Genomic DNA, 12523 nt, shown 5'->3' with positions numbered 1-12523 from the left:
CACTGGCTTAGTGGTACATCCATTTGAGCCGTATAGACCTGAGCACATGTCTAAAAGGGCTGGAGGGTAAACCAGCTAAAACATCCAACGCAACGAATAAATTTTATCCGAACAAAAAAAAGAAAAACATACAACAGCCAGGATTCGCATGTGGTCACCCACCATACTACTAACTGGCCGGCGTGTGGCTTAAGTACGGCTGAGCGGACGGGAAGCCCTGTTCTCCACACCCTATGGTCGTATGTGCTGAAAGTGGAATGACAACAAAATAGAAAGCAAACCAAAACGTAGTAAGTACCTATTCAGTCTTGCGCGATCTGGGTTACATGTGTGAGAATGGCTAGAGCAGGTGAAGACAAACTCTCTAGCACATAATGCACTAACTTTCTAGGACTGAAAAATTATCAGGTTGTATCACGCTAGTATGGTAGATTGTGCGTAGAGCTCGGGCCTAGACGCCACTCACATAATCTAGGAAAACCCGAGAGCGTGTGATAATCACTCGATCTTCGTCTCAATACTTCTGAATTATGATGGGGACTGATCGGGCTTCATTCAAACAAACCCCGAGCTGCGTTGTCGATACGAAAATGATCGCAGCCCATAATCCTTGGCAATAGCGAATCGACTTTCTGTCTAGCTGTATAAAGCAAGCCCTGTATGGGAGTACATTACGCCAGAAGAGGAGCTGTGGAGGCTGGGATCCATGTAAGCTGACATAACCTTAAGCATGGACTTGAGAGCTACCTACGTTCTAGAATATCCCCACAAGTGTGGCGCTTCTAATCTTCTATGTCTACGAATCGGCGAAGCCGAGATTGTGTCCTCATTGCATATGCAGACGTCAGCTCAATATCATCATTCAGCTCATTTCAAACCTTCCTTCTAAAAACAAAGTAAATATCAGGGGATTTGTTAGTATAAGTATCGAGACACATCCTTTAATGTTGATTCATCATCCAGGCAGAACCATCACAGATCAATTCATCTACAATCACTTAAGGCATCTTCGACATGTATTCACTTCCCATTCTCATGACGATCGCCTCCTTGGCTTCTGTTTCTCGTGCCGAGTATCCCCTGGAAGACGAGGCAAATGGGTCACTCCCCAAATGATGACCGATGTCCCTTGGGATGGATCTTATCCCTGGCGAAAATCAGCATTAAAACGCACGATGCCGAACGGTGATGAGTTCACCACCGTAATCGATCCTTCGGTTCCAGACTCGGATACCCAAATTGCTGGTCTGGCGGGCCTCGGTTTGAATCGCACGGTTTTCTCTGTCGTGGTCACCACAAACGTGGCATTTACACTCTTGATGATGGTACAGAATGCGCATCCGCTTATGTCTGTGATCACAAGCCCGCCAATTCACCGAATCCGGCTCCAGCTCCTGCCGGAAAAACAACATCGACACTGACGCTCTCGTCCGATGCAATTTTTGTAACTGATTCAAGTTTGAACAAGAATGAGGTCAAGCTCCCCAATCCAAATGATGTGTTCCATATCGTTTATAATGCTATCGAAGGAAATGGGTGCCGTACCTCAAGCTTTGATGTTGGCAACAGTTGCACAATTTCTTACCGATGCATGTTTGCTGGAGAAACAAATGTTATCAAGCCTAGCAGCGATGCTGTTGCCAAATCCTTACACGGCACTGCTGGTCTACAAGTGGCGAAGAGCTGGTATGAGAAGACTACATATTCTTCTCAGTGGGGTATTCCGAAGTATTGGATTGGGTGCAAATATCCGAGAAACGGTCAGATTGTCATCACTCAAGATAATTCCGTCCAATCGCAGCTTTCTTTTGAGATCACTTGCAAAGGAAGTTGGTTCTGCGATGTTGCGTGTTCTGGAGTTACTGCTGGGATGCTTTCTTTGGGCAGTGCCGCTGGTCTTGCTCCTGCTGAAGTTTTTGGTGCTTTGACTGCTGGTGCTTGTGGAGCATTCTGTTAATCTTATAGAACCTATGAAAAGATGGAAGACCTAAGATAGGCCGTTAAGAGATGCATTTAGATAAGGGATTTTAGATATTCATGCTGAAATTATACTACAATGCTTTTGATTACTATAGCTATTTTTTGGCGACAATAAGAGAAGCATTTATTGCGATATTCGACAAGTGCAGAATATCAATGTAGCCATAGTTATCATCAGACCATATCAAGCACGGCTGCCAGAATTGACAGCCTCGAGAATGCCGCGAAATGATCCAAATAGAGAGAGAACCAGGCACTGCATCAAAATCACACTAACCTACAGGGCTCTTCGGGTCTCAAACGGGACTTTCCTCCAGTGAAGATCCGCGCGTTTGATGCTGCCTAATAAATGATTAATTCGAATAATGACAAAAGATCCTGCGGTGGTGGACCGTGCTCGTGGTTTCCTGGGTTGGGAATAGCCTCAAGGAAATGGAGGCAAACAAACCACAAGACGCGTTCTACCAGCAGGTACTTCACCCTAACGGCTTTTGAGTGACAATCGAGTTTCTTGTGAACATGACCGTCTAAGGTGACATCAGTGATTATGTTGCCTTTCGAGTCATGGGGATGTGAAGGTTGTTGGCTGGGGCAATATGTTTGTGACTCGAGATGAGAGAAGGAATTCCCGCAGATGGAAAAAGCTGCTGATAGACATAAATGTTTGAGTATTAATGAGAATGGAACGCCTGAAAATAAGCTTAAAAGATTACCTCACTTCCCGTGTTCGGAGTACTTTAACCGTCACACTCGATCTGATAAGCACACCCAGGACTCCATGGCGTAGAACCTCGCAATAAAATCCATCCATCGTGAGATAGATCAAATGACTATTGAAAATGGGTAGAATACTTCCGAGAATCAGGCCATGTCTAGACGTATAGTGATCTCAAGATCGGCACAAGTACAGGGAACTGGAAATGACATCATCTCCCCCGGATAGTCGGATGGTCTCCAGGTTTTCCTGCAAAAGTCGCCAACACGTGGAGATTATTAACAAGGCGGGCATGAGTGTTTACGATACGACTTGTCTCCTGTCTTTTAATTCGTCCACAACCGTCACGATGATGTAATCGGAAAGAAATATCTAAACATTTTAAATAGATCGCCTGCCAAGAGGATTGTCGCAGCGAAGCTTTTTTCGTTCCATCAACCAACTTCACCTCTTGCAATTTTTTGACAAGAGATCAGAGTTAACGAAAAAAAAATTTTGAAGTTCATAATCGCATTTTCTGATCTTATCCTCCCAAATGCCTTCGAAGAAGGATGCCCACCACCTACACAGGTGTGTATATTCCGAGTCCAGACTTGACCACTGTTTTATCTAACTCGAGAATCTACCAGGGTTGGCGGTTGGATGCCAGCAGACCATGCAGCCCATCGTGAATGGCTTGGCGGGGTGATCAAACAAGTAGACCATGATGACAAGGCTCTGCATCCAGTTCTTCAAGAATTCAAGCAATTGATCGAAAGCAACACAAGGGTCTACATGCTCTTGACGGGCATGTTCAGAGAGGTCCCCCACAAGAGGCCGTACAGCAAAGATCCCACTGGTACTGTGCAGATCCGTGATTATGATCACTTCCTGCGAGTCCTCAATCATCTTCTCACGTCAGCCCCATCATGGACCGACAAAGCCCACCGAGTCGGGCTGGTCGGTCTACCCATCAATGCTGTTCTCGACTGGGCAATGGGTACTCCAAGTGGTTATGCAGCTTTCCTGGATCCCGAGATTAATGCCATGCTAAAGAAAGTGCTTAATGTATGGGGAGAATTCTTGAAATCTCCCGCTTCAGCTGAGGTTTTGAACACCACCTCCCATGGTTGGTTCGGTGAGACAGGTCATCGCGACCTGACACTCGCAGCAAGAGTCGGTCCAACTATGGCTGAAGACTTGAAATTTCAAGACATGTTCCAGTGTGACCCGTCTGCACCGCATTTTGGCTTCCAATCCTGGGATGATTTCTTCACCAGACAGTTCTCTGAGGGGATGCGCCCGGTCGCTGAACCTGATAACGGTCGTGTGATTGCCAACGCGTGTGAATCCAAGCCATACCGACTCGCCCACAATGTTCGTGCTCGCGATCATTTCTGGATCAAGAGCCAGCCGTATTCTGTGCTCGATATGCTTGATCATGACGAGCTTGCCTCGCAATTCGTTGGTGGTACGATCTACCAGGCATTCCTGAGCGCCTTGAGCTATCACCGCTGGCATGCGCCCGTCAGCGGAAAAGTTGTGAAGGCCTACGTTGTGGATGGCACTTACTATTCTGAGCCATTGTTTGAGGGTGTTGGTAACCCGCAAGCTCATACAGCGGATATTGACTTGGAAGGTCAGACCATCTCGCAGTCGTACATCACGGCAACTGCCACGCGTGCCCTCATCTTCATTGAGGCAGACGAGCCTGCAATCGGGTTGATAGCGTTTATCGGCGTGGGAATGGCAGAAGTGTCTACCTGTGACATCACAGTCAAAGAAGGTGATCATCTGAAGAAGGGTGATGAAATCGGCATGTTCCACTTTGGCGGATCTACTCACTGCTTGCTTTTCCGGAAAGGAGTCAATGTGTCTGGGTTCCCTGAGCCAGGCAGGGAGGATAATGTGCCTGTTCGAAGCTACTTGGCTACGGTGTGATTTCAAGCGGGATCTTTGGTCTCGATGATACATGCAAGCTAGTTAGTTGCCTGTAAATCGGAAATACTTTGGTCAAGATTATGTTCAGTGATCGCTTTTCGTAGAACACCGTTCCATACAAATTTATAAAGTCTGGCTTGAAGACGTATCTCATTGTGATAAAATCATGAGTCAGAAACCAAGCAATACCCATTCAAAGAGCCCTGCATTACTGTAAATTACAGAAGGACTTAAATGATGCTGCTCGCGTCCTGGTCCGTGAACAGCACTTTGGGCACGGCTAAGCTGGATCATATTGCCACAAAAAGTAAGGGTCGGTTTCGTTGGCCAGAAAATTCCCAATGAGGTGTGACTGAGTCGGCAAGTCATAAGACGCTTCAAAGACCTCCATTGACGAGATTTGAATCTGACTCCGCCCTTTTTCGGTAAGTGTCGCGATGGACGTTCCATAGATGTATTCTCTGAAACCCGGCCAGCGGATTGGGGGGGGCACACTGATTCAGGTTAAATTTAGGTCAGAGAAAATACGCGTGTACTCTCTTTTTTGCAGGTGAGGAGGACGTGCCACTGACCTTGGCGTTGGCCTAAAATCAGAATACACAAGAGTCCCTTGAAGCTATAGTCAGGCGAAGTGGCTGTTTTCTTTTTCTATATTGAGTGTGAAGTTGAATGTCTTAGATCCCAAAGTATTTAACGAACCAGTCTGTCCGCTGACACTATATACTCTTCCCAAACCTTTTGGATATCATTTTTGTAAATGAAGTCCTTGTCCCCGTAAAGAAAATACTTAATCTTAGCGTTCAGGAAGTCGTCGAAGGTTTCACTTTCTTGTCGAGATTTTCGCAACCTCTCTTCCGATTCGTCAAGATGCTCATACATTCTTGCATAATATGGAGACCGAATAGTGTTGAAAATTTCGAGAGCGTCTCCCACTGGAAGGGAAAGCGATTGAGTATGTTCCAGGGCCCGTGCAAGAATCCATCCATCTTCCATGGCGAATGTTGCACCGGAACCAAAAGCTCCTAAAGAAAATTGTGATTCCCTGTATACTAAAGGCTTTGGGAACGAGGCTGAGATCTTACCAGAGAGAGGATGACTGGCATCTCCAATAAGTGCGACCCTGTTGTCCCAGCCAATGATCCTATCTAGTCGTGGACCAGCGAACATGGCGAATTCTCTCCACAAACCTTCAGGCACGACGTTTACAGCGTCTTTAATTCGCTGATCATAGTTCTTGTCAAAAAGTCAGCGTGAAAAGTCAAGCCATGTAGAAAAAAAAAGAATGGACCTTGTACCTGAACGCGAGACGCTACGCGGTCGTTGGTAGCAGGGATTCCCCAGACAACAGTCTTCCCAGAGATCTCCGGCTCACGATATCCCCGCACGGTGATTTCGAAGTGCGGATTTTCCTCGTCGTCATCGTCGACATCTGACAAGTAGACATGACCGGATTCACCCCACCACCAGCTTGTAAAAGACGTGATGTCCGGGATATGAGTCAGGTTTGCTTTAGGAACAATCACTCGCCACGCAATTGTTCCTGTGAAAGACAGGTGATGGCCTGGTAAAAGCGTCCGCCGAACAATCTGCGGTATAGATCATTGTCAGCCCTGGTATTTCGATTTTGAAACGGGATTATCATAGGGCTCGACAAACCGATTGTATTCCATCCGCCCCGACGACAAGATCTGCAACTGCCTCTGTCTGGTCATGAAACAGTAACCGGACTCCGCCACCCGGCAGAGTCTCTAGATAAGTGAGCTTCTTGTCATATTGGAGGATTCCTTCCGGGACTTGCGAAAGGAGAGCCGATTGGAGGCGTGTTCGACGGGCACGAATCGCGCCGCGGGAGTCTGCCTTGGAATTTTCAGGCGATTTGACAACGCTGAGAATTGCGCCTGTGTGGGCATTCCTAATTGTAAAATTGATTAGAATGCAATGGCATCAATAGTCACAATCCAAGTGTTCCAGTGTACCGTTGATGTGTGTTTGATTTGGATCCTCCCTTGACGCCGTCGCTGGCTCCAAGTAAGTCCAGTACTTTCCATGCATTCGTACTGAGACTTATCCCCGCACCGGCTTCTCGAGGCTCCGGGTTCTTCTCATAAAGAGTGACATGAACGAACGGAAGTTGAGATAGGGCAATGGCCGTGCCCAGCCCTCCTGGTCCGCCACCAATAATGGCAACATCAATGAGCGTCCGTCCAACCATAGCTATTGAGGAGTGTTATTGACTGTCTGTCTCTGTGATACAATCAATTGAGGATACGTATATATATGTCAGTAATCGCGGTACGTTCCTCGTGCTTATCAATTTAATGATCCCCCGCCATAGCACGCCATTCTCATGTCGGAATATGTCATGCATTGCTAATGGCTTTTTGTCAAGATGGATGTATGGTAAAAACTCGCATTTTTTTAAACACACTAGAGATAACATCCGGAGAGAAGTAAGGTCTGTAAAAACCATGTTTGGCAATCTTTCCGACCGAGGAGAGCCTGAGTCCTAGGTCAAAACTGTAAAGGTAATTCCCGCAAAGCGAGAGAGAGACAGTTCTATGGGCTTGTCGCTGATATTAAAAGCTCCATACCCTCGGTGCAACTCCGACTCGCTGGCGTGGTGGCGTGGTGTTCTCTGCCTTTCGGGCATGATTTTATCCCTTGCGAACTCCCAATTTCGCTTATCACGGAACAGGAACGAGAATATTCAGGCCAGCAGAAGTCTAGACTGGAGGAGTTCCTTGTATTTAAATTCAAAGAGAATATTATAAGGGGCTTAAATCTTATTTACCCAAGTCTTCTAGATTTCAGTCTTCTGCTGCTCGAGGTAAGGCAGAAATGTAAAGCTGACCAGAAAATGAAGTCGGTCCTTCAATAAAATACAATATATTAGCAGATCCAACTTCAACAAAGAGTCAATTGAAATACGTGAAAAGTGTTTTACCATAATCCCAAAATTCCTCCTAGCTCTTTTGTTATTAAGAATCGGCCCCAAATCATACTGACACGGCCTCTGATCCAACTTGGCGCTCAGCATTGGAGGTGCTTCATGAGTGGATCGATCCTCGCCCCCAAATTAGACACCACATAAGCGCCAGCCATCGCTGTCATGATTCTCAACTTTTGACTCCTTGGCGAGTCCTTCTCGATTGACCAGCCTAGAGTGGCTAGCAAAGCACCGATCGTACGAGTTCCGCGGGCGGATCTTTTTGGCCCCTGAAGATTTCTGTCTTGGAACGACGGCGGCATTATCTTTTCGCCTTCGCTCATTTTCCGCGACCGGTCCACCGGTCCCAGGCAGGGCTCAACATCCCTTGGCTGCCATAGCCTCATTTATTTACGAAGTTCAGACTTTCGTGAAAACCAAATGAGCAAGCCTGACAAAATGGCATCTCGAGCGCAGCTTCAGCAGGATTTGGTGATGAAGGCACGTCAACAACAAATCCAAAAGATGGCAAGGCAGCAGCAATTAGCCGCAATTCAGCAAAATAAAACGCACCAACCAAGCCAAAGCACCCAACCTCGTTCTATGGTAATGGGTTCCCATTTTGATGATCTACCCACACTGGAGCCAGAAGATTTCGATCATAAATGCCTCGAGCCGTCGCCTCTTTCATCCTTTGACTTCGCATGCCGTGGTGGCCCAGTATCTACGATTGAAGAGACTGTCACCTCTAAGCCTCGGACACCGGCGTTTCTTCATCGGGGTCTCTTGATCGCCCTTCGAGCTGGAAATGTCGAGACCGCTCGATGCCTACTTTCGAATGGCGCTCCAATTGCTAGACAAACACCAGATTTTATTCTCAAAGCGCCAGTCAATAAACAAATCCCCCTTTTCGAGCTCTTCACTGCTTATGGCTGGACTCCCAATACCCCGGGCCTGTATGGTGCTGTACTACTTCCAAGATTAGTCAATAACTTACCTCTACTATCTTGGTTTCTGGCAAACGGCGCGAATCCCAATCTCGGACCACAAAAAGACTTTCATGACAGGCATGGTAACTCTGATACCAAGTCATGCAATGCTCTCGAAAACGCTGCGGCGCGCGGCAGTGTCGAAGCAGTCCGAATGCTGTTGGAGGCCGGTGCTCGTATCCAGAATGGAGCACCCTTGCACTATGCTGCTGGTGTTTGTCCCGAAGGAGCAAATCCACATGTCGGACGCGTCAAGCCAAGCAAGGAATTCGATGCTGGCAGAATACCTGTGATGCATTTATTGGTCGAGAATGGGGCGGTTTTAAACTACAAGGTTGAATCACGGCATATGGAGCCTCAATATGCGATTGTCCACGCAGTAATGGCTGGAGCGATTGAGCGTGTCAAGTGGCTCCTAGAACAAGGAGCAGATCCATTCGCAAAGGGCAGCTTTGGAAGTGCGGCGTCTTACGCTTCTTTTTGGGGCGAAGAAATGGAGAAAGTGATCGAGCAAGGGCTGGCAGCCAGGAACAAAGCAGGTCTCCAGACTTCCCAGAGCTAGAACCTCCTAGGCTTTAATAGAAGCAAACCATATCTTTGAAAAAATTCGGCAGAAGTCGATTCAAGTAATTTCACTGCGATGAGAAACCAGTTGCTGCGTGTATCTCCGGCGTGAAAAGCGTTGCACCTCGCCAGGTAGGTATGAGAGAGAAACCCGGCCCATAGGGAGGTCTGCCATCGGTGGGGGGTAAGCTCCGCTCGCACACCCTCGAAGGTTCATTTCGAAGATAGGATCAAACGCATCGCCATCTCTTTTAATCTCGCCAACCCTGCTCTTGAGATCACGTGATGTATGCGGCTCCAAAAACAACCGAAGACCCCCAAATTGCCCCCCTAACCTCAGGGAAATCTGCCTGATCTCACATCTTCCCTTTGCACAAAATTCCACCCAGCTCCATCTTCGAGCAGAGAAAATTCCAAGCCATGAATGCGCCCATTATGATACAGGAGATATGGTCTATGGTTTTTCAATTTGTATGTTTATACTAGGGTCCTTTCTGATGCGTCCTCTAGAATCCGACTTACCCTGGGATGCCTCAAAGTTAACTACTAGGAATGATCTCAGCAACGTGTGCAGTGTATGCAGATCATTTGATGTAATCGCAACCCCTTTCTTATACCGGTCCCTTATTTTCCGTGGCTCGCCCATCGACGGAAGCCACTGGTCCAAGCTCCCCGATGATGAAGAAGTGAAGACACAAGATGAGGCTGAGAAGCTTTCCTTTGGCCTCTTGTGCAGACTGTTGGATAACCGCAATGATCTGTTACGGAGCTTTGTCCGTGAGATGACTTTTGAGGAAGGAAACCCTGATCGTGTTTGGCGAATGTTGCAGCCGCCGAACGATGTTCTCGCTACTTTGGTAAATAGGCTGCCAAATTTAGAGACTATACAGTAGGTTGAAACGACTTTTCCGATTCTCTACATAGTTGGTCGGTGCATGCTAATATTCAGTGTAGCTACCACGACGACCTTCCGATAACAGATGGCTTTGTGAAGGTCCTCCTCGGCCATAAAAAAGCACCGAAGCTTCATCTCCTGGGGGAATATGGCAGAACTAGGGTCAATACTAAGATGCCCTTTGTGCAGAAATTGCACACCTCTGTAGATGCCAAAGCTAGAGCTCCCAGAGACCTTTCAGAGGCAGAAAAAAGAACCAGGGCTCGCCCGTGGGAGCCGCAGGAGTTGGCTTTGCATGACCTTTTCAATGCCTTTCCGAATCTTGAAGAACTGTCAGTATCTGTCAATTGGCTGCAAGGAGGCTGCGTGATGGGTGGACGTCCTTCTCCTACCAGGATATCGGAGCTTGATCTTCCCGAAGGTGCAAAATTCCCACCACTTACAAGCCTCTCGCTGAGTGGTTATAGTGTTGAAGGAGATGAAGCGGCTCTCTGGCGAGATAGTTTTCCTTGGGAAAGACTACGGTCACTCAGTCTCGGTGTCCAATCTACCCCAGGGCTTTTGGAGCTAGCCACGGGGAAGGTTGTCAATTTAAAAGAATTTCAAATCACTAGCTACGATCCTCTGAGCTCTTCGGCCGGGCTTGACGGCTTTTTGCGTTCAATTGATTCTCTGGAAAGCCTGACCGCGAAAGGAGCAGTCCCTTCATTAAACTCGGTACTTCATCAATCTAGTCTGAAGCATGTTTGCTTACATGAGATCGAAGAACCAGATAGGGAAAGACAGACTCTGGATGCTGAGCAGATAGGAAACTTAAGTCGGCATTGCCCCAAGCTTACAAGCCTCGAAATTGATTTGGATCCGAATGGAACATGGGTAAGTCATGGCCGGGACTTTTTTTTCCCCAATACTGGAGCTAATCGTTGTCTGTTTAGCCCGACGATATTGTTAGGGCTCTAGCAACCGGCTTTAAGAATCTTCATCGACTTTCCATCCATATCGGTCTAGGTATTGCTCATGCGGAAGAAAATCCTTCAATGGAGGAGGATTTTCCTCAAGTTTTGACAGAGTCAAAAGCACAAGACTTTGGAAAGCGGTTCTTTGAACTCAGAGGACCGTCCGTGCTGGAGACGATTACGCTGAAAACAGGCGAAAACTTGCGTTGGTTTCGTCAATGGCAGCCAATGTATGCCCGCGCAGAAGGAAATTGCGCGAAGGTATTTGAGATCTACGCTCCTATTGAAGGCAATGACGAGCCGCGTCTCAAAGAGTTGGAAAGCGACGATGACCGTTGGTTTAGAGAATTCCAGGAGCGCAATATGGCCCATTGGAATTCTACGCGTCAATTCAACGCAGATTCAAAGCCCCAACGACTTAGCAGGTCTCCTCGTGTATTCAAAGATCAAGCCTTTCCACTTTCAAATTAACATAGTGTTAGCGAACACAACCAATCACAATCACTTGTCATCTACCAATATCTTTACTTTCAAGTTACTGAATTCAAATAAATATTCTCTTCAAATCTTCAGATATGCCAAGGCAATGCTTACTATTTGCCTCATGGATATTTTCATACAGAATCAATAAAGATTAAGCTGAGAAAAAGAGAATATGTGCCAACGTCTGTCTACAGGACAGGTTGGGAGCTCGATTCAGTGACAGATCTTGACTCAGCCTCGACTATAGGCTTGGACGAGTCCACTTCCGCCTCGGGCTTCGAATCCGCCTCCGTTATCGGTATTCCGCTGTCCACCTCAACGAGAACAGTTCTCGGGTGCTTCATCCCGTGTGTTGTTTTAGGATCGACCAAAGACCGACAGTTCATTCCCCATCTCAAGCAGCATATGAGAATAGAAGGATAGAAGCACGCGCACAGGATGACTTGGGCAATACGGATGGCATAAACACCGGTGTTTGACATGGAGTATTGCAAGACAAGGTAGGACACAATATCAAAACAGATCCAAGTAAACCAGTTAACGCAGAAAAATACGCATGCGACCGCGTATAATAATGAAGGCACGTGGAAAAATTAGCGGATAATAAGAAAGACACAAGCGAACTCCCTCACCATCACATCTGCCCTCAATCTAACAGTCCTAATGGATAACACGATTGACCATGTCAGAATCTCCCATGAAACCAGCCAGCGAATAATTATTGTCGCCGTCTCCGTGATTTTCCAGACCATGGACCAAAAGTGGAAATTCGATAAGGCGACCACGGTCAGAACGTAGAGGGTCCATTCGATTATTCCCGCAATCGCGATAATGCCTATCAAGCCCCAGTGGAAGAATTCGGTCTTCGGATACCCTGTATCTGTTCCAGGAAGGCTTCCTATGAGACCATGGAACAGAGCATAGAACACATAGAATAGAAGGGTCGTGCCGAGATCGTAGAGGAATTCGGATGGTAGTACCTAGGATCCAAGTGCAAGAGAGACAACCCAAAACATTCAGCCCTGAAAGCCCCATGATCAGCTCGATTAATTTGGATATATTTGTTATCGAGATTTTTCACTCACATTGTCAATG

General features: G+C 47.0%; 5 protein-coding genes across 5 annotated transcripts; 4 read left to right on the top strand and 1 right to left on the bottom strand.

The window, feature by feature from the left end:
• Positions 1-1115: 1115 nt before the first annotated feature.
• On the top strand, positions 1116-1957 carry N7473_006732 (uncharacterized protein; the record flags this gene model as incomplete). The annotated part of the gene is made up of 2 exons (XM_057152672.1): positions 1116-1348; positions 1459-1957. 2 exons carry the CDS (start codon positions 1116-1118, stop codon positions 1955-1957), a joined length of 732 nt encoding a protein of 243 aa, XP_057007010.1.
• A 1273-nt stretch (positions 1958-3230) lies between these two features.
• Positions 3231-4615, top strand: N7473_006731 (uncharacterized protein; the record flags this gene model as incomplete). Its single annotated transcript, XM_057152671.1, has 2 exons — positions 3231-3265; positions 3325-4615. The coding sequence occupies 2 exons, from the start codon at positions 3231-3233 to the stop codon at positions 4613-4615; spliced, it is 1326 nt and encodes a 441-aa protein (XP_057007009.1).
• Positions 4616-5305: 690 nt separating this feature from the next.
• N7473_006730 (FAD-binding monooxygenase) lies at positions 5306-6827 on the bottom strand (the record flags this gene model as incomplete). Its single annotated transcript, XM_057152670.1, has 5 exons — positions 5306-5637; positions 5698-5848; positions 5911-6201; positions 6272-6527; positions 6592-6827. 5 exons carry the CDS (start codon positions 6825-6827, stop codon positions 5306-5308), a joined length of 1266 nt encoding a protein of 421 aa, XP_057007008.1.
• A 1155-nt stretch (positions 6828-7982) lies between these two features.
• On the top strand, positions 7983-9092 carry N7473_006729 (ankyrin repeat domain-containing protein; the record flags this gene model as incomplete). Its single annotated transcript, XM_057152669.1, has 1 exon — positions 7983-9092. One exon carries the CDS (start codon positions 7983-7985, stop codon positions 9090-9092), a length of 1110 nt encoding a protein of 369 aa, XP_057007007.1.
• Positions 9093-9451: 359 nt separating this feature from the next.
• Positions 9452-11439, top strand: N7473_006728 (uncharacterized protein). The gene is made up of 4 exons (XM_057152668.1): positions 9452-9565; positions 9634-9983; positions 10049-10865; positions 10925-11439. The coding sequence occupies exons 1-4, from the start codon at positions 9515-9517 to the stop codon at positions 11414-11416; spliced, it is 1710 nt and encodes a 569-aa protein (XP_057007006.1). The 5' UTR covers positions 9452-9514; the 3' UTR covers positions 11417-11439.
• The last annotated feature ends 1084 nt before the right edge of the window (positions 11440-12523 follow it).

Source organism: Penicillium subrubescens (assembly GCF_028828155.1).
Source record: "Penicillium subrubescens strain IBT 31985 chromosome Unknown utg000005l_segment0_segment0, whole genome shotgun sequence".
In the NCBI taxonomy this organism is placed as follows: domain Eukaryota; kingdom Fungi; phylum Ascomycota; class Eurotiomycetes; order Eurotiales; family Aspergillaceae; genus Penicillium; species Penicillium subrubescens.
Note: the sequence above shows the minus strand (reverse complement) of the source record. Positions and strands in the feature narration are given on the sequence as shown.

Bases quoted from the DNA above. Each gene is read 5' to 3' on its own strand.
- N7473_006728 (XM_057152668.1), top strand. From the start codon at position 9,515: ATGAATGCGCCCATTATGATACAGGAGATATGGTCTATGGTTTTTCAA. The intron at 9,566-9,633 runs GTATGTTTATAC...GATGCCTCAAAG, and splicing joins GGTCTATGGTTTTTCAATTT to TTAACTACTAGGAATGATCT. The intron at 10,866-10,924 runs GTAAGTCATGGC...TTGTCTGTTTAG, and splicing joins TGGATCCGAATGGAACATGG to CCCGACGATATTGTTAGGGC.